The 25,894-nt window shown below is 40.0% G+C and overlaps 2 protein-coding genes across 2 annotated transcripts in view; one reads left to right on the top strand and one right to left on the bottom strand.

Moving 5' to 3' along the window:
* LOC139458774 (phosphatidylinositol 4-phosphate 5-kinase-like protein 1) overlaps positions 1-2,711 on the bottom strand; it is a 28,273-nt gene extending 25,562 nt beyond the window's left edge. The window contains exon 1 of the mRNA XM_071240190.1: positions 2,656-2,711. The gene's annotated coding sequence lies outside the window, so the exon portion shown is untranslated. The remainder of the gene's footprint in view (positions 1-2,655) is intronic.
* Positions 2,712-2,771: 60 nt separating this feature from the next.
* On the top strand, positions 2,772-16,190 carry LOC139458773 (small RNA 2'-O-methyltransferase-like). The gene is made up of 7 exons (XM_071240188.1): positions 2,772-2,853; positions 6,401-6,612; positions 8,916-9,163; positions 10,597-10,779; positions 11,801-11,966; positions 12,863-13,059; positions 14,535-16,190. Exons 2-7 carry the CDS (start codon positions 6,442-6,444, stop codon positions 14,689-14,691), a joined length of 1,122 nt encoding a protein of 373 aa, XP_071096289.1. The 5' UTR covers positions 2,772-2,853; positions 6,401-6,441; the 3' UTR covers positions 14,692-16,190.
* The last annotated feature ends 9,704 nt before the right edge of the window (positions 16,191-25,894 follow it).

Below are 25,894 nucleotides of genomic sequence, written 5' to 3'. Positions count from 1 at the left end.
TTGTAATTAGTCTCTTGTCACTCTGGCTCTTTGCTGACTAATTCCCCACAAAAACCAGCATGCCATTTGGAAGGTTTTGAAGAACAGAATAGCAGAAAAATATTACTTTACTGGGTTATTCATAGGTTACCGTTTGTCTAGGCCACTGGTCTAGGCCCTGTATTTTCAAAGATTACAAGGCAATATATATAGTGCTGTATTATGTTATGTCAGACAACATGTTTAACAGGAATAATGCCAATGTTTCAAAACAGATTCCACAAAATAATGTTTGTCACCAGGGAATATGTCACAACAACCTACTGTTTCTATGATATCCAAATTTCCAAGACCAGGAAGACTGCAAAGTCATAAATATGGAGTCATGTGAACAACTTCACATTTACGTTACGGAACAATGTACAGAAGCGTATAATCCGGAACACGTTAGCTAGCAGATGTCAACAAGCTGTTGCAATGCATCCCTGACCTGATGTATAATCAAGGGGAGCTCATCTTAATTCATGAAATTGATAGGAGTGCCTTCCCTTCAATTGTCCATACCACTATCCAATGGCACCTTGTTGGTCATGTAAACCAACCCTAAAAAGTTGGGGATCATGAATATTTCTCGGGATATTTTCATGATATTGTGTGCTCAGTCTTCACTACAAAAGATATCCCCAAAACTTATTTTAAGCTGATCCCTAACTTATTAATGTAATATTAAAATGACAGCGCCCTAGTCGATTTCATCTCTCAATTTCACATTTGATATTCTATATATAAAGTATTCAAACAATGAACATCTTCCTGAGGCAAGAGTGTTTACTGACTATAAAAGTCCAGTTTCCACCCTTGCCGAACTAGGCTGGTATTATGGAGTTACATTTTGGCTGGACTAACAAGTCTATGCTTAGTCCAATCAAAATCACGTAACCTAATCAAATTCCAGTTTGTGAACTGTCGTGCAGATTTCGGTCGATTGCATAATTTGCAAAGCATGTGCACCGCCAACTCATTGTCAAAAGATATTTTCCATATTGTTCCGCAAGGGTGGAAACTGGACTATAAAAGTCAGTTAACTCCCTTGCCCTGGGAAGATGACAAAAGAACACAACAGAATTAATCTCATTCTGAGAGAAAAAAAATCGATTGCACAAATATTTAATACATCCAGCCAGGAAGCAATTTCCACCATAAATAAAACATTTGAACACAAATGCAGTGGAGATTGTCCACTCATGACATTAGTTACTACTGACCCATCAAACATGTCTCATGGTTCACATCTACTACACTAGAAAATCATGTGAATAAACCTAATATTGTAAACTTCATATATGTAACAATGTTTGAGAACACTGATTTGATGAATGAAGAAAAAACTGACCAACACAGAACTGAGTCAAAATGTTTGCCTGATCATCAATCAAATACATCTTACCAGATATGACAGCGCCATGAACGTAAATTTGTGCTTATAGAATTAAACATGTTGAAGTTACACAAACATCACACTCAGACAATAATACGATGTGTGAAAGGTTTTTATTTACTTAATTGTCCTTATCTGTGTAATTAATTCAAGTTTGTACACTAAGTGACTAATGCATCTTAAGTTGAATATATTACTGACAATGATGACTAATCTATGCAGTATTGCATTGATGTAAGCAAAGAATTACACATGTCAATTGTTCGATCATACGGACACTACTCTACTTGTTCAAGAATCTAGCTATCTTATTCGGATTAGCTATTTACTGTCTTGAAAAGTCCATGTCAGTGTCAGCAACAGTGGAACCTCAGGGCAACACACAGCATACACAGGCACAGTCAAAATGAAGCGAATAGAGTGAAAAGAACTGTCAACATTTAGTCAGCCTGGCTGCTGTCAAATACAGGTTTATATTAAGCAATTCAATGCTGATTGGTAAAGCTAAATCAGGTGGTTGCACAAGCTTCACATAATTTTGTTTGGGTCCTTATCTCTATCTTATTTTGGTTTATGAAAATCAAACTAACCAACCAAGCATACGGTACTCATGGTAGTAATGTACTGTATTTCTTGTGATGTACAAGTAAAAAATCACCGGAAAAACACTGGGTGAGTTTAATTCTTTTTCATAGAAAATCTGTCAATTTAGTATGACTGATGCACACAGGCTACAGATTATACAGTTGACTGCCTAGTCAAGTTCATGCATAGGACAATGTGTATATTGAATACAATAGTACACACAAATCAAAAGCCATAAATGAAGTAACTTCCCGCTCCCACAAAAAACAATGACAATTCACGAAGCTAAAAAATGTTAGATTAAATAAATTTTACCAAAATATAATTCTGTTGAAAAGCCATTTCATGAAAATTAAATCAGTTCTTACTGCTTTATTGTGCACGCGTTTTCAAGTCTTTACCTTTGATTGAGGAAAATAGGTGTATAGCGAAAAGAAGAACCAGTTTGATCTTTTCAAAGATGCGCCATTTCAAAGTGCTGTCAAACTTGACAGCTGTCAAATCCGAGTCAAACCCCCAGGCTCCAGCGCATCTGTTTGGCGCTATTCCGATGAGTGTGCATATGATGCTTAATGTATACAGCCAAACACATTACCTGCACAACATATCAACAAAAGAAACGCAATGCATTGAAAAAAACAAATAATATCTACCTGCATTACACAGAATATCCCTTCCCTCGGCTCCAATTAAAATTCTGAAAATATCAATTTTCAACCGGAAGTAAACATTCTTACCCCCCTTGATCCACAGTTACTTCCCCATTGGAATACGGCATGAAATGTTCGTGGGTACTGTCGGCGAAAGTTAATGGGAATGATGTTTGTTTTTGACTGCTCAGTATTTTACTGGTTCGTATAATGATAAAAGTGAACAGCTGGTAATCCAAATAACACTTGTCATTGCATTTATCTGAATAAATAAATCGTCGTAACAGCCTGTCTCCTGGATAAGTCCTTATCTCCAATCTAAACTGATCTTAACTTGTAACTAATGTAAGTGCTGTTCATTGGCAATGCACAGACTGCATGTACGCAAATGTACACAAGCCTAGAGTCGCGTTAGAAACGGCAGTGATGAGGATTGTACCTTGTAGGGTATTAAATTAAGGGAAACTTCACACCAAACTGAAACCTGTTAGTGAAAACAGACAGTCGCGTATATATATAGGGTTATAGCGAAAACGGCACCTCAGCAAAACGTCACCGGGCGAAAACGGCACCTCGACTCAAGCGAAAACGGCTACTATTGCCTGGCGAAAACGGCACCTTGGTTTTTTTTACCAAATAAGTGATATTAAACACCAATAATTGTGAGATGTTAAAACAAGTTTACATTAGAAAAAATTAGCCTCTACTCCAACTATAATCCAACTTAGCTTATACGCAACACAACTTATTGTGAAAAAATGACATGCTTTAAAGAAAAATAATAGAAATTAAACTCACATCATCTCTTACAAACACAAATAATTGTGAAATAGAACAAGTAAGAAATTAGACCCCTACTCCAATTTACTCGCCGACTGATTGGGAGGCGCAGTTAACTTATTGTGAAAACACTATACGCTTTGAAGTTTTATGTACCTTTACTCAATTTAAGCTGAAACTGTATTTAAGAAGCCTAACATGGTGCTGTCAGATCACAATTATTCACAATGGTCTTTCGATGTGTTGCATGCGAGGAGAATGTCAAAAAACAACAACATGCTGTATCATGTGATAACTGTGACCATGTAAATAAACCATATATATTACTACAAAAATCGTTCCTATTATTATTAAAAATGGAGGTGCCGTTTTTGCCCGACACATAGTTGCCGTTTTCTCCAAATGGGGTGACGTTTTCGCCAGAGAAATCGGTGACGTTTTGCTGAGGTGCCGTTTTAGCCTGCACCCCGTATATATATTGCCGAGTTAGGGTACAAATGTGTGTACATAAAGAAAGGTGAAATACAGTCGGTTCATTGAGGTATGATTGAAAAACCGAGAGTAGGATTAAAAACAATGTTCATAGGACCTGCCAATCAAGGAAAGAGGTGAGAAGAACTGCAACAGTCAGACTGTAACGAGCCAGAACAAATATGTCTTGGAGAAGGCGGCTGTTTCAAATGACATAGTCCATTACCTCCAGATTCAAACATTAGTTCCCTGAGAAGTTTAGCTAGGCCAAAAGAAGAAAGGAAAGACATAATATCTGAAAACCATATATATTAAAGATTTTCATGGTTATATTTCCAATACCAAGGATATATTTTTCCTTTTATGACAAATAATTCCATTACTTTCATTGACCTACGATCATTATCTATTGCAAACTTTTCTTTTTGTAGAATGGGATGAAATGGAACTGTTCGGGAAATAAACTATCACGAATGTCTTTTAATGTGCATGTACATACCCAGGTGTAAATACACTTCTAAAGTCGTATTTATAAGACAATATGAAAGAAAATGTTGAATTTCATGGACTGTCAAGTGCAAAATACAAGCTGCGACGAGGATGTATGTTTTCTAGTGGTCATAGAGAAACAAATTTGTTCAGAGTTTTGAACACATGAACTGTATATACATTGAACACTACTTTAAGCGAAGTAATTCATATTTTCGTAATTTTCTCTTTCACTTATTCTAGATATTATTTGTAATCATACCGTAAAAACAATAATTTTGCTTTCTTTCACCAGTGCAAGTTTCGTTTCCTTGTATTAAAAATAGCCTACTGTATGTTTCTTGAGCTTTCAAAGTAGTATTTAAGTTTTTAAATGATCAAATTATATTTCGTTTCAAAGTTAAATTTAAATCATTTACAACACATCATAACACACAAAGTATAAATAAGCGGTCTGTGTGATTGCACAGTGCTTGTATGACATTCAGCGCCCGAGTTACGAGTGATCGAAAATAGGTTTGTTGAATAGATTTGCTGCCCACGAAAACATTTCAACGATTTTGATTGAATTTATGTGTATTTACTCTTGGGTGATAATACATTATTATAATCTTGTTAATTATTAAAAAATAATAATGATGTCTGATATTGAGCGATTTCAATTTGAGTATTGTTATGACTGTTTAGAGATCTTTTATCCTTTGGAAATGTTTAAAGTCAATTACCCCGAAGTTGTTTTTTTCACTAATGAAAGAGCATGAACACTGAAACCTACATGGAAGTAACCAGGATTTCTTTCAAGATATGCATTCCAAACTGTCATTGGTATGGTAACATAATCTGTGACACAGTCTGCATCTGAACTAATCATGACCACTTCCATCAATTTTGTTTTGATGTCAAAAACACTGCCAATTTCATCGGGATTTTTTATCGGTAAATATGAATCGTGGAAAATTCTAAGTGAATATGTACTGCGACATAAAAGTGATATGTCTATCACCGTTAGGATGTGTCCTTTCCAATTGTATGAATTATTGGACATTTAGGTTTCAAACAAGGGCAGTTACTTGACTTTACTTGCCACATTCAGGTGCTTCCATATTACGATTAATGTAGGAAAGTAGAAAACTTACAATACAAGCACTTTTATCGATGGCTAGGCAGTGCATAGACCTTTTGGATTTGTTGACTTTAGATACTGTTGGAAAGACAATCAACTCAAGTTGCATGTTATTCAATTCGGTTACACTGTGTGAAGAAGTTAGAACTTTGTAACACTTTTGATACAGTGTATGCGTTTTTGAACCCGCTACATCTTCAAAGTGCGCCCCCGAACAGTATGGTTTGTTTGTTTGTTTAACGCCACACTCAGCAATATTCAGCTATATGACGGCGGTCTGTAAATAATCAAGTCTGGACCAGACAGTCCAATTATTGATATCATGAACATCGATCCACGCAATTGGGATCGATGACATTCATCAACCAAGTCAGCTAGTCTGACCACCCGATCCCGTTAGTCGCCTCTTACGACAAGAATAGTCGCCTTTTATGGGAAGCTTGGGTTGCTGAGGACCTATTCTACCCTGGATCTTCACGGATTGAGCAGTATGCAAACCCAGCTGACAGACAGGCACCATGGGGGTTAAGCTTGCACTTTCAGCCAACCGAGACATTAAAGTATTTGTACTTCGTGAACTTTGTACAGATCCATCAGAACTAAATCATTGGAGTTCTTATTTTCTCTTGTTAGAAATGAATATCCCCACAGGGATCTACTTGTCGTAAGAGGGAAGTTCATGGATCTGGTAGGGAGGCTCGGTGACTTTGTTGAGTGTGTCAACATACCCTGACAGAGTGGATCAGTGCTCATAGTATCAATCACTGGTTTGGTTCCGACTTGGTTATTTACTGGCCACTGTGATATGGAATAATGCTGACTGCAGCGTAAACAACCAACAAACACGTTTTCTCAAGTAAGTGAAACATAGCCCCCTCATTTCAGCCTCCTTTGAAGAATGACTGAAGCACTTGCAAGTGAGTGTCATGACAACAGATGCCAGAGAGAGCCAGCCCTGCAGCCATGGCAACGGGCTTCAAGTCAGTTATGTGTCAGAGTCAGCAGAAAATGACAGAGGCCCCAAGTTTGTTCCACAGCTCTATGTACAGAGATACAGCTTCGTCCGTAATATCCTGCATCAGCATCGAGTGACTAGCGTAAGTCATGGTAGGAGATAACTGCAGTGGTCGTTCAACTTGCACCTTCATAGTCTCTTGTGTGCAAAACACACCTGAGTATAATATACAAGCCCATTCAGGTTTGAGGGAACAATAATTATTGTATAAAATGTTCAGTAGAAAATTACATTGTTTTGCTTCATGTGAAGTCTTGGCTGAAGGAAGGAGATTACAAACATGTTCAAAACATCATTGTTAGTGTATATCTTGAGATAAATTGCGATTATAAAGAATGTATACAGTTATAATTGTATTTCCCATTATGCTAGACATTTTGTATATGCAGTGATCAATGTCACAATCATTGCTGTTTTGTCATAAAATAACCACAGAATAAGAATCACCTGTGCCTGCTTTGCTCCCAATATTTTCCAGTAATTTAGGTAAAAATACCCAACATTATAACTTTGATGAAAAGCTTGCTGTTGTACTGTTTAAGAAATGAGCTTTGAGGAGTTGTGGATTATGAGTCTACAGTGAAGGAATGATGTAACTACCTTAGCTCTTGGCAAGTGGCTTATGTATTCATGCACGTCATACTGTGGCCTGTGGTAAAACTAGATGGCTGGTTGTTACTACCGGTAATTGAACGTTAGCAATGCTTGTTGCTTGTTGACATTTAAAGCTGTTGACTTCAGGTCTAAGTGAGCTAAAGTGCTGTGGCACTATTAGAGAATATCCTACAAGCGATGAGGAATTATGGATTGACTTTCCCGAGTGAATTGATTTTTTAAGTTCTACGCCTTGGCCAAGGTTATTCTTAATTTAAACCGTAATCTGAGCAAATGTAGAAAAATATGGGTTTCCTTATCTCAAATGGACACATCAGCTTAGTATTTTCAAATGACATCACATAAAATTGTCATTAACAATGGATGATGTCATCTTCAATTATTTGTGACAATGTGTTCATATAACCTCAAACCCGTGAAGATTCCGGGGTAGAATAGGTCTTCAGCAACCCATCCTTGCTGTAAAAGGCGACTATGCTTGTCGTAAAAGGCGACTAACGGGATCGTGTGGTCAGGCTCGCTGACTTGGTTGATACATGTCATCGATCTCAATTGCGTGGATCGATGCTCATGTCAATCACTGGATTGTCTGGTCCAGACTCGATTATTTTACAGACCGCCGTCATATAGCTGGAATATTGCTGAGTGCAACGTTAAACAACAAACTAACAAATCGTATAACCTCATATTGCTATGGGCCTCTTTGCGAACAATGACAAGAAGAAGATAACTTTGATCGATAGGATCAACATTGCGCAAAGACATTTTGTAGCACACTACCTATTGATGCAAGTACCTATACTGTCATAAAGTGCACGTTTAACCCAGAAGGTAAAACAAATTGTTATTGCATTGGGTACATTCAGAATCAGGAGTGAGAATGTGACACATTTCTGATGAAATATTAATGTAATATAACAGTAGAAAACAAACATTATGAAAACAAGTAATATGTCTTCACAACAATGACTTCCTGAAACATTTTTTATTATTTTCAATGAACAAGGGGATTGAGTTGACACAATCATAGTGGTATAGATGATACTGTTGACACTGATATATCTACAGGGTAATGTTATTTTTATTTTTTTTTCATAATTAATCTTTTCAAAGTGATAGTTGCATTGTTGTAATATTATTATATAATGAACAAGATCAGTGGAGACATGCAGATATTGTTAACATTGAAACCCACAATGTTGTGAGTCAGGGTATTGTAAACCATGAACTCAAGTTCTCTGTGGGAGTTAGTTAGGGGCGGTCGGGTAGCCTAGTGGTTAAAGGGTTCACTCATCACACCGAAGACCCAGGTTCGATTCCCGACATGGGAACAATGTGTGAAGCCCATTTCTGGTGTCCCCCACCATGATATGCTGGTATATTGCTATAAGCGGTATAAAACCATACTCACTCACTCACTATGAGAGTTACCTCCCTAATGCTAATATGTTTACTCCTGTAGCCCGACATGTAAATTTTTCACACTGTCCAAAAGTGCTAATACCTCGCTACATGGAAACTGGGTCAACAGTTACCACTTAATGATATGCTATAGGCTTGTCTCTCTCACTCAGACAGACCTCACTACACGGAAATGGGTCTACGTTTTCCGCATTACAATATGCTGTGGGACAAGGCCTGTCCCCATCCCTCTTGGGTAAGTGGGTAGGGGTTGTCATGTTAGAGGGTGTGAGTTACAGGTTCAAGTGTGGGGTGAAGTTATAAGGGTGGGGTGACCAGTAAAGTCACTTATCCATCCACTGCCAACAGGTTGTAGATATTGGCTGTGGAGAATGTGGAATAGCAACTCTACTGAAGACGGTTACCTCTGTGGAGAGCATCACCCTGGTGGACATGGACAAGCGGATCCTGGAAGCCAAAAAGCTCTGTATCAAGCCCCTGATATATGACTACCTACACAGGAGGGAGAAGCCCCTGTGTATCAGGATATTCCACGGGGATGCCACAGTGCTGGACTCCAGACTGCAGGGCTGTCAGGCTGTCACCATGGTAGAATTGTAAGCAGCTTTCTTTACTTGAACCACACTTTCTTTGTCTTACAGTTTTCACAAATCATTAGCTTCACTTGGTCCAAATAAAAATAAAGTTATGTAGCTCATTTTTTGGTTGTGCTTATGTCATGACCTGTTTGTGAGGTGCCCAGCATGCAACGTAAACATCTTTTACACAGAAATCAGAAGACTAATGAAGCTGAAATTTCATATGCTTGTTCCCATCAGTGACGACACCCAAATATTTCCAGAGGTTTGAATCCAATTTTCAATATGGATGCCATGGCAGGACTACTGAAAAATCTGTTTTTGACATTACACAGCCATTTATTTTCATAATGGGATGAAATCATGTACACATGTAGTTAGCATTGGTAGTAGTTGGGTCCAATAGACATGTTCCATTTTTTGTGATATTTTACAGTTTGACCTTTATTTGACCTATGCTATTTAACCATACTGCAAGCTGAAACTCTATTGTTTGTTTGTTTGTTTAACGCCGCACTCAGCATAATTCCAGCTATATGACGGCGGTCTGTAAATAATCGAGTCTGGACCAGACAATCCAGTGATTGATATCATGAACATCGATCCACTCAATTGGGATCGATGACATGCATCAACCAAGTCAGTGAGCCTGACCACCCGATCCTGTTAGTCGTCTCTTTCGACAAGTATAGTCGCCTTTTTATGGCAAGCATGGGTTACTGAAGACCTACTCTACCCTGGATTTTCACGGGATATTACTCAGCTATTTTTATTGAAAATGTGATGACATTTGGTATATGTGTAGATAGTAGAGGGTCTCAGTACATGCAATAGTTTGATTTTTGCATGTTGACCATGCTCCTGAATTCTCGCAAAATACATTTCCTCATACTGTAAACATCTCTTCAGAAACCACACAATACCTGTTAATCTGAAATTTCATAGGAAATAAGTATGTGTTGTGTGATATGAATTTATTTTTTGTTGAGTGTTTTGATTTTTTACCTTGATGTGGCATATCATTAAGAATTCTTCATAGTGTTTGGTTGTAAACTTATTCTTGTTTCCCCGTTGTCATGAAGTTGAAGCTAATTTTGTCCCAACAATGGTGTCTCTAGAAAATACTTTGAGTTTCTATATAAAGAAAAAACAAACGGGATCGGATGGTCAGGCTCGCTGACTTGGTTGATGCATGTCATCAATTCCAATTGCGTAGATTGATGCTCATGATACTAATCACTGGATTGTCTGGCCCAGACTCGATTATTTACAGACTGCCGTCATATAGCTGGAATATTGCTGAGTGTGGCGTTAAACAACAAACCAACCAACTATATAAAAAAACAATCTGTAAACAAATTTCTGTAAAAAGTAAAAACTGCTTGGGCATGTTGGAAGGTTGATATCCTTGTTCATGTTTGCACTCAAAAATCTGTTGTACTTTGTTCCAGTATTGAGCACCTAGTACCGTCTGACCTTGAAAAGGTCGTAGAACGTGTATTTGGTGACTTAAGACCACATCTGATTGTCATGACAACTCCAAATGCAGACTTCAATATACTGTTTCCAAATTTTACTGGTTTCCGACACTGGGATCACAAGTTTGAATGGTCAAGGAAAGAGTTTCAGAGATGGTAAGTAGATTCTCATCATCACGTTTGATTTAAACTGACATCAAGGATGTCTGCTGGTATGGTTTTGTGTTTTTGTGTCTGAACTATCGTATGTTCAGTCTTTTAACAACAAAAGCAAATCCTCAAATATGCGATATAATCTACCGTCCAAAAAGTGAAAAAGGTCTCATTTTACGACAGGCCGTGTACTGCCATGATTACTTACAACTAAAGATTAGAGGAGTATGGCAGCTTTCTTCAGGCAATGACCATGATGATATCACTACATTGTAACTTTATTGCGTGATGTTGTATGATGTCATCAAGGAATGTTGCTGCACCTTTGAGGCAAATGCATAAATGCCAATGTTTTATAGATTTGCTGAAAAATGTCAACACTAACATAGAGAAATTATGTTTTCATACAGATGAACATTTATTCGGGTTGTTAGAAAACTTTGAAAAGTTAAATATTATCAGTTATAGTTAAAGAAGACTTAAAACGACTAGTGTTTTCCCTATATGCCCCTATTGCAGGACTTGGAGGTTCATTTTCCCTCAAACCGACTGAAACAATAGCTGTTTCAATGATGAAGTTAAAGAAACGTTTGATATGAGCATATTTGCAATCAAACACTTTGTTAGCACCATACCTGTCTATGTTTCACCAAGGTGGTAATTGTCTTGGACATTGTTCACTTTGGGCTTTCTCCACAAATTTAGGAACACCTTTGGCACGAAGTGATCTTATCACTATAACTTTCATAAGCCAATAGTAAAGTATAGGAGTTACGATCACCTTAGTTCTAAGATCGCATTGAGGAGCAGGACCTATGATATAACTCAAAGAGTGTTCAAAGTGGTGTTAATTTTAGCTAGCTCACTCTCTCTCTCTCACTTGTATTCCCTCCTTCACTCCTTCCATCCCTCGCACACTCTCTCTCACTTGTATTCCTTCCTTCACTCCTTCCATCCCTCCCTCACTCACTCACAAGGAAAATTTAAAGCATCCTACTATGGGTCATGTCTGTTCTGTGTGCAGGTGTGAAGATATCTGTGATAAGTACCTCTACAGTGTGTCATATGATGGTGTTGGCACCCCCCCTGAAAGCTCCGCCCATGTCGGCCACTGTTCCCAGGCTGCCATCTTCACCAGGACACCGCAGGCACGCAGTGCACACCCAGCCGGTACTCCCTGCTACACCCTGGTAGGTGGATATTGACATGAACCTTCTGAAGGTATTTCATCCTCCCCCTGAAACCACAACACCTTTGTTGATGTTGAAATATTCTTGGGATGATCCCAGCAAAGCTGTCCAAAGCTGCTCACAATATTCCAATTTGCCATTTTGAAAATGTTGTCTTTACCATCACTTTCCCCTGCAGTACAAGTAGGATGACATTTGATGTGTAGTGTGGTTTGCTGGCTATGATTGTACGGTTGTTTGTTGTGTATTTTGACTCATGTGCCAGTATGGCTGATGTATTAAATATTTGGCCCTAGATTTACCATTATTGACGTATCAATATGTAATTCAGTGTACATAGCAACACATTGTGTAGAAACTTTGGTTACCTTTTGTGTTGCCTTGTTAAACCTCAGGCACTGCCCAGATCATCATAAATCTCATTGCACGTTTCATTTTTGTTTCCATTTCCAATTTCTTTTTGTGCATTGTGTTAAAGTATATCTTTATATTTTTTCAAAAATGGAAATAAAAACAAAATGGTCCGCAGACTTTATGATGATGCGGGTGGTGCCTGAGAACCAAGACTATTATCTTTTTTTAGCCTTATGTATAACCTTTATGATCTGATGTAAATAGTTTTAAATTTCAAGTGAACTTCATAGCTTTGGTCATGTTTGTGCTCTGATTTTCAAGTTCTTAAACTCTAATATATGTTTGTTAGTAAATGGTGACTAAATTGGAACCAGTTGGGATTCTGGGTTAGAATTGGTCCCTAGCAACCTGTGCTGGTCATAAGGGACTTTATTGATCTGGTGACACTACACCACATAGCAGCTATAAGTATCCACAAATACAAAGCCATGATGTGTCGACGAAGTCTATGATGTTGCAAATGTTTTTGCTTTGTTCCCAAGATTGCTCAATGTGATTATCCCTACAAGGAGAACAAGTCCACTCTTGAGGACAGACTGGCATTGGAAGTACAGTACCACATTCGTCAGCTGACCCTTAACGCTGACCTTGATGAGGATGAAGGTCACTCTGTGATAGCTGTGGAGAAGTTGTTCTCTTTTCGGCCAATCAAAAATATCTGTGATATTGACAAGCTCAGGTACAGACTTTTGTTTGAAACATCCATCCTCTACTGTAAATCATGGAATAGATGCCAGTGCCGATTCTTAGTCTAAAATGCACCCTAATTTAGTAGACCAACCTAATAAATGAATTGTTTATGGAGAACAACAACTTAAGGCTAAAATAATTATAGTCTTGGTTCTCAGGCACTGCCCGCATCATCATAAAGTCTGCTGCATGTTTCGTTTTTATTTCCATTTTAAAAGAAAATATAAAAATCCTAATACTTAAAAACAATGCAATCCAATAAAGCACGCAGTTACTTCCCTTTACGTGCACACTGCTTTTCTGCACATCTCGTGTTATGGTCACGGCGGCAATAGGATTTTTCATGCTTGTTAATGTTCGGGGCCCTTTCCCAGGTTTTAGGTACACAACTGCTTATTTGGTTACACACTAGTTTGAACAAGCAAAAAAAAAACACCCTACGCACTATGTTTTCAATAGTCAGAGAACCAATTCTTTTATTCTTTTAAGCCTAAGTTCATAATGTCCTGGTGAATTCTCTTGGGTGCCCATGGCTTATCTTCCTGGAAAGAGGGAAGTTTCCTTGCACATAGATTTTCACTGTTTAAAACACACACTAGATGTTTGTTCTTTACACTTGTTGATATGTGCCTGTGCTTGCTCAAGTAATTTTGGGTACAGGTGCCACTGTGGTCACCCTTGGATCTCTCAGGGTCTTCTGGCTGTGGGTTCAAATCCCAGATTTGCCCTGATTATGATCCTTGGTTAGTCAGTACCATATATTTGATACCCTCTTTACTCATTCTTGTGGGTTTCACCAAAGTGGTAAACATCTACAACCTGAGTCACTATGGGCTCTCCTCCCACATGAAGCTGACACACCTTGGTAAAAATAACATACTGTTTGTGTTAGTGGTGTAAAAACCATTATACTTTATCAGTTAACTTAAGCAAAACATGATCACATCATTTTCATGAGGCGAAGGAGTTATCTGACTATAAAAGTCCAGTTTCCAACCTTGCCAAACTAGGCTGGCATTATGGAGTAATTTTTTGCCTGGACTAATTAGTCTATGCATAGACCAATCCAACTCTTGCAACAAAGTTGACATCCAGTTCGTAAACTGCCATGCAGGATTTGCAGGATTTGCAAAGCATGCGAACCACCAATTCGGCGTCAACTGATATTTTCCAAATCATTTCATGTTTTAATCAAGGTGCTCAGGTGATTTGATGAACTTCGCAATGTAAGAGTGATGTGAGATGTGGAGTCTCATTGGTCAATAGGAAGGACATAGAAGGGACATAACTAGTAATAGCCACTGGTGGTGCTATGATCAAGCCCAGTAATTCCAGCCTAGTTAGGCAAGGGTGGAAACTGGTCAGTTAACAGCCTTCACTCTGGAAGATGGCTCACATGGACAGTGTAACAATGTCAGCCTTGTTTCCTCACTGAACAACCTTAAGATTGTTCCTTTTTTGCAGGTCGTATCTCTGTTCCTGTTACACCCTCAGTGATGATGGGAAGAATGTGCTTGTGCCTCATGACGACAGTGAGAGTGACCTTGACGGGTCATGGGGGGAGGAACAGGGAGGGAATGTTGTCACGGTATGGAAAGAAACAGAGGAAACCTGGGACTAATGTACTGAACAAGTCTTGGATGTTTATTGAATTTCAAGATTGCTAGGACTAGTGGACAAAAAGTGTTAGTTTCTAACCCTGGATTATGAGTGACTTACTTAAAGGGACAGTACAGCGACAGTTCGGTGTGTTTTTAAATATGCGTGAAATAATTTTGGTGTGTGATGTCAAATGCCCAATTCAATTCTCAAACCAAAATGATACAGCTCCGAAAAGTGAACAACACAGTGGACTGGCTTCAGTCTTGTTTGATAATAGAGGCATGTTGAAGAGAAAGCTTGTGTGTTTGCCAGCTTGATTAAATTAGAAGCCAGTGTTTGTCAAAGCCTAGATTACATTATAGATATGCCTCGATCATATTAAGCCAATCACTCTCCTACCCTGGGTTCCTTGTAGCCAGCCGATTACCTTTGTCACATTGTCACATGTTACACAGTCCATTCATGTGTGTTTCATTTACATATGTAAAGCATTTACATATTTATGCTCCAGATCATCGAAGTCGTACAGGGAGCTAGTCATTTTCATGTGCAAAGCTATATTGTTATGCACCTCACTGTCTCAGCATAGTAGTGTGTCTTTGTAATTATGCAAAACAATATTAGGCTTGCATTAGGCCTGTACGTTCTTATTTCAGAATAAGTGCATTTGTTTATAAACTAGAGAAAAGTCATGTCACGTGATAAGCTTACACCGGCGTTGTGGCAGCTGAAGCAGAAAGGGAATAAGGAGAGGAGAGATGAGGAGGCTCAGGGGTTTTGGCTATTGTTTAGAAACAAAGCTTCAGAACAGTCAACGTTCTGCCCCTTTAAGAAACATATACATTGCAAAGGGAGTATTTTGTCCCTGCTGTCTCATCAATCTTGTTATTTCTTATTTCTTTGGTTTATAATTCAAAGATCTCTTTTTCCTTCAAAAAGTTATCGGAACATTATGCTATGTGTGCAGTGTTAGTTAGTTTTGTCTTAGCATTTAACGTTTTGTAACCTGCTGTCTTGCAGTTTAACTAATGTGCTAATTATCTTTGTAATGATCATTCAAGTTTATAATCAGCAAAACAAAAACATGGTGCTTTTTAGATTATATTTTTCATATTTGTAAGGTCAATTTGTGATTTTTATGTTTAGCCTAGAAACAAATGGTGTCAAGGCCTGTATGTTCTAAAAATAGTCTTAGAAAACTAGTAACGAGGACTATTGTGGGACAAAACTAGACTTTGGAAATTAAGCCTATCATTTCGGTGAACTAGCAGTTAAAAGCCATGTTACATATCACAAAAGCCGGGCTTTAGTTTTATTCCAATGTTGATTTTTTAAAATGTTACCAAGAACAATGTAACTTTACTGACATGTTTCCCTTCATCTTGTTATTGTTATGTTGTTTTTACTGGAGTACTCTCGTAGAATTTGTTTGATTCTTTGATGTTTCTTTCAGAATGATTGGAATATTATTTCACTTTCATCAGAATCCACTGTTTTTTAATTTTATATGAAAAAGTAACTGATGTAACTGCTCATGATTAAACATGATGTTACTATAACAACAATGATTATTGTTATTATTCCGTGACGTCCCAATACTTGTAACATAGAGAGTTGTAGAGACAGTAATACTACCCTGTCTCCCAATGTTTATCCTGAACCAGAAATGAACCCCTTGGTGACTCCAGGTCAGACTAGGTCCCCAAATGTGCCACATTGTAATCAGAGCTGAATAAAGAGTATGGAGAATTAGTTGGTGGCCTGTCCTTGTACCCCACTGTGTGGCATAGTGGCGGGGATGGTGGCCAGGCCTTGTACTCCACTGTGTGGCATAGTGGCGGGGACGGTAGCAAGTCCTTGTACTCCACTGTGTGGCATAGTAGCTGGGATGGTGGCCAGTCCTTGTACCCCACTGTGTGGCACAGTGGCTTGGATAGTGGCCAGTCCTTGTACCTCACTGTGTGGCATAGTGGCTGGGATGGTGGCCAGTCCTTGTACCCCACTGTGTGGCACAGTGGCTTGGATGGTGGCCAGTCCTTGTACCCCACTGTGTGGCACAGTGGCTTGGATGGTGGCCAGTCCTTGTACCCCACTGTGTGGCATAGTGGCTGGGATGGTGGCCAGTCCTTGTACCCCACTGTGTGGAATGGTGGCCTGTCCTTGTGCTCCACTGCTAGGACAGTGGCTAGGATGGTGGCACTGCGAGGACAGTGGCTGGGATGGTGGCCAATCCTTGTGATCCACAGCTAGGATAGTGGCTTGGATGGTGGCCAGTCCTTGTGATCCACTGCTAGGACAGTGGCAGGGATGGTGGCCAGTCCTTGTGATCCACTGCTAGGACAGTGGCAGGGATGGTGGCCAGTCCTTGTGATCCACTGCTAGGACAGTGGCTGGGATGGTGGACTGTAATTATACCCGACTGTGTGGGATGGTGGCCAGTCCTTGTGCTCCACTGCTAGGACGGTGGCTGGGATGGTGGCCAGTCCTTGTGATCCACTGCTAGGACGGTGGCTGGGATGGAGGCCAGTCCTTGTGATCCACTGCTAGGACGGTGGCTGGGATGGTGGCCAGTCCTTGTGATCCACTGCTAGGACGGTGGCTGGGATGGAGGCCTGTCCTTGTGATCCACTGCTAGGACGGTGGCTGGGATGGTGGCCAGTCCTTGTGATCCACTGCTAGGACGGTGGCTGGGATGGTGGCCAGTCCTTGTGATCCACTGCTAGGACGGTGGCTGGGATGGTGGCCAGTCCTTGTGATCCACTGCTAGGACGGTGGCTGGGATGGTGGCCAGTCCTTGTGATCCACTGGTAGGACGGTGGCTGGGATGGCTGCCAGTCTTTGTAGCCCACTGCTAGGACGGTGGCTGGGATGGTGGCCAGTCCTTGTGATCCACTGCTAGGACGGTGGCTGGGATGGTGGCCAGTCCTTGTGATCCACTGCTAGGACGGTGGCTGGGATGGTGGCCAGTCCTTGTGATCCACTGCTAGGACGGTGGCTGGGATGGTGGCCAGTCCTTGTGATCCACTGCTAGGACGGTGGCTGGGATGGTGGCCAGTCCTTATACCCCACTGTGGGACGATGGCTTGGTTGGTGGCCTGTCCTTGTACCCCACAAATTGGCGTAGTGGCTGGGATGGTGGCCTGTCGTGTACCCCACTGTGTGACATGGTGCTCATAATATGATCACTGGTATGTTTGGACAGCCTGAATATTAATGAGGAATTAAACAACAACACACAAACTACAACTGTGATATAAGTGTTGCAGTGAGTACTCATACCTTCAGATTGCTGATTCTACCTTCACAAAGTCCATGCAAAAGGTTTGCCACTTACTAGATTCAGTCTGCTGGAGGGATTTTGTAACAAATTAACCATTCTGGTGTGTATTTTCTTGTCTGTGGAAATGATGATATATTTGCCTGAAGGGCAGCAACTAGCTGTGAAGAGTTGTATTCCTTAGCTGTGGCAAAGTCACGAAATGTACTGTTCTCTGTGTACATGTCAACCTACATGATCGCTGTGCTTTGACACACCATGATCCAGTTTGCTTGTCTGTCTGTCTGTCATGCCACATCCACAGGCCCTAGATGTTTGTGATGGCCGGTTAGGACCCTGCATACTGTAACCGCCCAACACGATGCAATAAATCATAATGTTCACCATCAGGAATGCCTAATGTCTCCGACAACTAACTCCGCCCAATTATGACGCCCGTCAAGACAACTGGATTCGACACACAGAGTTGAGTTTGGTCGGTCACCTAGAGAGATCGCATCATTTCTTTGCTTTGCCAACAGCACTATGTCGGCAGCTTGTATTTAAACTCCAATAGGGACATACTGAGCTGCAGCAGATAGTATGAAGAGCTGTATGGCACTACACATTCATTTGCCTCCAATACTTTGACAAGATGTTGCTCAATGCATTTACATCTGAAATTTTTTCAATCCAGATCTTTATGTCAGAATAATTTGGTAAAGACTGTTTCAATACTTTTCACAGGAACGTTTGTTGTTGAATATATATGTTAGAGTATGGCTGTTTTGAGGGGCTATGATTGGTCTCTGATTGGTCACATTGCGTTTATGTACAACAAAAACCCATGATGTTGTTTACACAGCTCGTAATGAAGACTTTATATAAACAATTAAACGCTCATCTGTTTTTTATAGGATTCTTCCAAGATTAAAACTCCCCGTGTCAACATCCGTTTTACAGCAAAACACACTGCTGTTTCCTTTAAAAAAAAACCACTGTTTTACCGCACTGAACAAAACTGTTTTACTGCACAGGAGGCTACGGTTTTACTTTATAGAATGCTAATGTTTTACTGTATTGAATGCCACTATCTTACCGTATAGAACACTACTGTTTATTGCACAGAATGCTGCTGTTTGCTGTTTTACTGTATTGAACGCTATTTCTTACTGTATAGAACACTACTGTTTTACTGCTCAGAACGCTGCTGTTTTCCTCTCAGAACACTACTGATTTACTGCACAGAAGGCTAATTTGTTACTATATAGAACACTACTGTTTTACTGCACAGAAGGCTAATTTGTTACTGTATAGAACACTACTGTTTTACTGCACAGAACGCTGCTGTTTTCCTCTCAGAACACTACTGTTTTACTGCACAGAACGCTGCTGTTTTCCTCTCAGAACACTACTGTTTTACTGCACAGAAGGCTAATTTGTTACTGTACAGAACACTACTGTTTTACTGCACAGAAGGCTAATTTGTTACTGTATAGAACACTACTGTTTTACTGCACAGAAGGATAATTTGTTACTGTATAGAACGCTACTGTTTTACTGCACAGAAGGCTAATTTGTTACTGTATAGAACACTACTGTTTTACTGCACAGAAGGCTAATTTGTTACTGTATAGAACACTACTGTTTTACTGCACAGCACGCTGCTGTTTTCCTCTCAGAACACTACTGTTTTACTGCACAGAAGGCTAATTTGTTACTGTATAGAACACTACTGTTTTACTGCACAGAAGGCTAATTTGTTACTGTATAGAACACTACTGTTTTACTGCACAGAAGGCTAATTTGTTACTGTATAGAACGCTACTGTTTTACTGCACAGAAGGCTAATTTGTTACTGTATAGAACACTACTGTTTTACTGCACAGAAGGCTAATTTGTTACTGTATAGAACGCTACTGTTTTTCTGTATAGAACGCAATTGTTTTACTGTATAAAAGGCTGCTGTTTTACTGTATAGAACACTATTGTTTTACTGCATAAAAGGCTACTTCTTACTGCACCGAACACTTGTTTTACTGTATAGAAGGCTTTCTTTTACTGCATAGAACAATGCTGTGTCATAAAAGGTGACTATGCTTGTCGTAAGAGGGTGGTCTGGCTCGCTGACTTGGTTGATGCATGTCATCGTATCCCAATTGATGGACGATGTTCATGATGTCAATAACTGGATTGTATGGCCCAGACTCGATTATTTACCGACCGCCGTCATATAGCTGGAATATTGCTGTGTGAGGTGTTAAACAACAAACAAACAAACATTACGCTACTGGTTCACGTCGCAGAACGCTATTGTTTTACGTCACAGAACACTATTGTTTCACGTCACAAAACGCTACTGGTTCACTTCACAGAACGCTATTGTTTTACGTCACAGAACACTATTGTTTCACGTCACAGAACGCTACTGGTTCACTTCACAGAACGCTATTGTTTTACGTCACAGAACACTATTGTTTGACTTCACAGAAGGCTACTGGTTCACTTCACAGAACGCTATTGTTTTACGTCACAGAACACTATTGTTTCACGTCACAGAACACTACTGGTTCACGTCACAGAACGCTATTGTTTTACGTCACAGAACACTATTGTTTCACGTCACAGAACGCTACTGGTTCACTTCACAGAACGCTATTGTTTTACGTCACAGAACACTATTGTTTCACTTCACAGAACGCTACTGGTTCACGTCACAGAACGCTATTGTTTTACGTCACAGAACACTATTGTTTCACGTCACAGAACGCTACTGGTTCACTTCACAGAACGCTATTGTTTTACGTCACAGAACACTATTGTTTCACTTCACAGAACGCTACTGGTTCACTTCACAGAACGCTATTGTTTTACGTCACAGAACACTATTGTTTCACGTCACAGAACACTATTGTTTCACTTCACAGAACGCTACTGGTTCACTGCACAATTACACTGCTGTTTACTGCACAGAACACAATTTGCAATTTTGATGATGAGCCATACTTTTTTATTTTACTTACTCTACATGATTCAAAACAATTCACACGTCTGAGGACATCTTAAAAGACTATCTACCAGTTTTCATTAACAGTTAATCCTACCGAGGAAAGATCAGAATATGTTTAATATAACACCGCTACTGTGTTCGTGCGGATGGTGTACTACATTGGCGCGTCAATTCGTAGATTTACAGATGTCGCTATTACTTTACTTTAGGAGCAGGCTTTGTCGTATCAATTAAAACTGTTAGGAAATTTAACTACGTTCCGACACCGCAAGAAGCGAAGAGGCAACAGTGGTGCAATTTAATACATAATGCTACTATGAAAATGAATTAATTAGAGTGAAACGAACTCTGTTATTTATGTTGGCTTGACTTGCCACGAAACCATCTCATGTGATACTACAAATCATAAATAATCGATTATGATCAATAACAGTGTCTTGGTCCAACTGAAGTCACATGACAGTTTAATAGATACGTCTACCTGTATCGGACTCAACCTGAAGTCGAAGATTTATCGGACTGTAAATACACAAAAACGGTGCTTATCTCCCCTTCATAATTAATAAATGCATTATTTACACCAAAATCCCTTGAGTTTGGTTAATTACACAGGCTAGTGATGAAGACTATTTATATACATCTGGACACCCACTGATTTTTTTTCATAGGATAAATAGGATTCACAAACTAGGATTAACCCCAGAATAACATTTTCCTTGATAACACAATGTTTAAAGAACGGTAAACGGTATATTTATTACCTATATATTGGCTGTCTGCAGGGGATCTTTGTAAGTCCGAGCTTTTCAAGCGTCAATGGGGACTGACTAAATGTTATTTGACAGGGCAAATCCTATAGTGTATGTTATTGTGATCAAGTGCCGGGATTTATGACTGAATGGCATACAGTGTGGCCGCACGGGCGTAATGAGGTTGGTGTGATAAGCTACTCTTCTGTTACACCCAGAAAACTAGCGTCCCCCGTATGCTACAGTGGATCGGCCCAGAGAGCAGATAGTCATTAATACGCTTGATAATACCATCAACGACGCTTGGTGGAGATGTGGCACTGAGTTCGAGAGGAAATAAAAAGGTGAGTTGGAAACTTAGGTTCATATCAAAGTGCACTACCAATGACATACTAATCGTGTGTTACTCGGGTAAATATTGTTTGTAACAAATCTTTACAAGTTATTGTGATTTCATAATTATACCGAGTGAAGTTTTGTAATGCAGTTTCCTATTCGTTTTTGTCCCAAATACTCCTTGTGTTGAGGCCTTTTCATGACTTTACATCAGACTATCAGATTAAAAGCCTTCGAACTTCCTTACCGATCTTTAGTAATCCGCACGATGTAGGAAGCGGTGGACATTTTGAACATTGACAGCATGTCATGGACAACCGGGGACGCGACATTGTGGGAGAGCAAAGATTCTAGACATCCTACTAGAGCAATACTATTGCTATACAATGTAAACTGTGAATATTTAGAAGTTAACCCATATTTAGAATTCTGTTTAAATCCAAACATATATGCATTTTTAAATTCTAAACACAATAGACCCGTGAAGATCCGGGTAGAGAATAGGTCTTCAGCAACCCATGCTTGCTTGTCGTAAGAGGCGACTAACAGCCTCAGGTGGTTGCATGTCATCGTATCCCAAATGCATGGATCGATGCTCATGATGTCAATCACTGGATTGTTTTGTCCAGATTCGATTATTTACAGACCGCCGTCATATAGCTGGAATATTGCTGAGTGTGGCTTTAAACATCAAACTAGCAAATCTAAACACAACACCAAACCTGTTTTCAGCTACACACGCCGAGCATGTGTTAAACAAGTAAACATATGCTGTACAGTGAAGTGGCAATACGAGTGCACTAGCGTCGCAAAAGTGCTTCAATTTCCCGTACTGGTACACCAAACAGAAGTCTTGTCGCTTGTCTAGGAACGTAACTGTTAAGTGAGGTATGAGTCACTTGGAGCCCACTGATTTGGTGGGCTCATGGTATCCGTGCTACAGGTTTCACTCTAGTTTATCAAATCCATGAAATATCATCTCAGTACCAGGGACATAAATCCGTGTATACCCATGTCCAGATCCAGACTCAAGAGTTACGGACTAATGGGATACATAGTAGTGAGTTATGTACTAACGGGATCATGACGGCGGAACATTACAAGCGGCTCATGACTGGCACGAACGGTTCTGGACGAACGGGGTTTCACTATAGTTAATACAATCCATGAAATATGATCTTAGTACCGGTGACATTAATATGTGTATACCCATGAGAAACGTAAAATTTGCTACAAATTATTGATTGTAGACCTGTGTATTGCCACGTTAGAATAGGTCCCCTGTGCAAACTATAGATCTCAAGCACCGCGACTTCGCCGACTACATGTCATCGCACCCCGACAGCGTAGAAGGTCGCCCTTAATAGCAATCACATGTTTGTCTGGTCCAGATTGGATTATTTACAATGGTCGATTGGATGAGCAACTACTCATACCATAGGCTATCCGATCCCCAGTCTGTTCTAACATCGGAAATGGGACACAGAGACATACTATACAAATAACCTGTTCAGTAATTCGTATGAAATGGAAAGTCGAGGTTGAATGTTTCAATCCGACGAAAAACACTCACATAGATTACAGCACCTTGTTCACAGGGCGGACGTTTTAACAAAAAAATGGCAATGCAGCTCCAACCACTGTGCCACTGGTTTAGTTGTTTAGTTTTAATGGGGTTGTTTAGGTAAAATACGACATGCAGATATTTTGTTTAGTTCGGGATTTCTTCAGTTGATGATACATTTAGTAGATTGCATTTAGGCGTTATGCTTACATGTTCCATAAACGGGGCGCTAAGCCACGTTTACCTCATAGGTCCATACGTTAACTGATTGGGTGGTTAGCATTTCAGTGGTTAAGGTACTGCACACCGCCTTCTGCGTTAGACCACATGTCGTACGAATCTGGAGAATCGAGCCCGTATAGTCGTCGGGACGTACCAACGCTTTAACCACTAGACTACCCCCATCGTCCTTATTGGTATCCTAGTATGATCGACGGATGACGGGGTAGGGGACTCCGATGTAATATGAAACTTTCTATAGCTACAGACTATGGTAACAGTGTTTCCACAGTCAGATTGTTATGGAGTATATCATGCGACTGTATAGAGTTACTTCTACACTGAGGTGATCCACGCATTCCCTAGCTGACTCGCTGTTCGTAAGTATAAAACGATCTTATTCCAATTTGTATTGACATTGTGCATAAATGAGCTCGCACTTGGGTCGTTTTCCTACACCCGAGATCGTTTTGATAAATGGCTGCGTTCAAGTCAAATTACTGAAACGTCAGATATGCTTCAATAGCCTCAGTGAGTAAACGAATTGTGTATCTCTGCGCAGGAACAGATTGCCACTATAACTCATGCTTGCTGAAGAACCGACAGTAAAGGGGATCGGGTGACTGGTCATACATTGACGATGCATATCTATCTAAAAGTCCACAGCATCCCATGCTAGTCACAAGAGCCCATTACAAATAAATGAGGATCGGGGGTTACAAGATCTAACCTGCATCATTGTGTTTCGGTAATACCGACGGCCAGGATCGCTGTTCCCACTTACTAGTTGCCTTCAGGTTCGATCATATAAAGGGGCGGTCGGGTAGCCTAGTGGTTAAAGCGATCGCTCGTCACGCCGAAGACCCTGGTTCGATTCCAGACATGGGTACAATGAGTGAAGCCCAGTTCTGGTGTCCCCCGCCGTGATATTGCTGGAATATTGCTAAAAGCGGCGTAAAACCATACTCACTCACTCACTCGATCATATAGGCTGCCGTTAACTTTATATCGCTGACCCCACTCAATCAATCACTTATATACAAAATTAAGCAACGCATCCACATTCCGATAAATCAATGCCATGCAGTACAACTCGAAGGTCATGTGATTATGTAGTAGTTTTGTTATACCTAGTTCGAGACAAGCGAGATGTTTGTGCCGGTAAGGCTTGTTCCACGACCATAACGTCACATCGTCTTTAAACATGCATCGGCTTACCGTTATGCATGGAATTCGAGTTAACTGGGTTTCGCTGTGCTGGGATTTCTTCTTCATTGTAACTACTAAACGCCCCTTCTTAGAACGCACGACGCATGAAACGCCCGTGAGCACTGGTAGAATTCATTGAAATAGACAAAAATAAATCTTTAAATGCGTGGATAACCGAAAATAATTTGATATGTTGATACAGACTGAAAATGTATTAACAGATGGTACACTCTTCTAACTGTGTACGATCCGTGAAGATTCCGGGGTAGAATAGGTCTTCAGCAACCCACGCTTGCCGTAAAAGGTGACTATGCTTGTCGTAAAAGACGACTAACGGGATCGGGTGGTCAGGCTCGCTGACTTGGTTGATGCATGTCATTGATCCCAATGGCGTGAACCGATGCTCATGATATTAATCACTGAATTGTCTGGTCCAGACTCGATTATTTACAGAACGCCGTTATATAGCTGGAGTATTGCTGAGTGCGGCGTTAAACAACAAACCAACCAACCAAAATCTTACTGTGCACACAACCAGAGACCATATGGTCTCTGACACAAGCACGTCGCTATACAGGTGCAATAATCTTGGACGCGACGTTAACCCTAATTCACCTCACCTCACCTCTGACACAACACACTATATTTGGCAAGATTGATTCCGTTTTAAAGCATCGTGGGTTCAAACACCCGCCAAATTTCGTTCCCTTTTCAAACAGCTGTACATCATTATTATCACAAACATTACTAGACACAATTGTCAGTGATAACGTTTAACAAAAGAGTCTGCGATGGTCTTTTAGATATGCGCTTCTTAGAAAATCAGAGCATTTGGACATGTTCACAGTTACATTTGAATCTGAGTATAGTTTGCAATTG

The sequence above is a fragment of the Haliotis cracherodii genome, unplaced genomic scaffold, assembly GCF_022045235.1.
Source record: "Haliotis cracherodii isolate W230 unplaced genomic scaffold, xgHalCrac1.p SCAF_13, whole genome shotgun sequence".
In the NCBI taxonomy this organism is placed as follows: Eukaryota; Metazoa; Mollusca; class Gastropoda; order Lepetellida; family Haliotidae; genus Haliotis; species Haliotis cracherodii.
Note: the sequence above shows the minus strand (reverse complement) of the source record. Positions and strands in the feature narration are given on the sequence as shown.

What these genes read in the sequence shown, in the direction of transcription:
- LOC139458773 (XM_071240188.1), top strand. Translation starts at nt 6,442, where the DNA reads ATGACAACAGATGCCAGAGAGAGCCAGCCCTGCAGCCATGGCAACGGG. An exon ending in GTACTCCCTGCTACACCCTG is followed by an intron (nt 11,967 to 12,862) that starts GTAGGTGGATAT and finishes TTTGTTCCCAAG; the next exon opens with ATTGCTCAATGTGATTATCC. An exon ending in TGTGATATTGACAAGCTCAG is followed by an intron (nt 13,060 to 14,534) that starts GTACAGACTTTT and finishes CCTTTTTTGCAG; the next exon opens with GTCGTATCTCTGTTCCTGTT.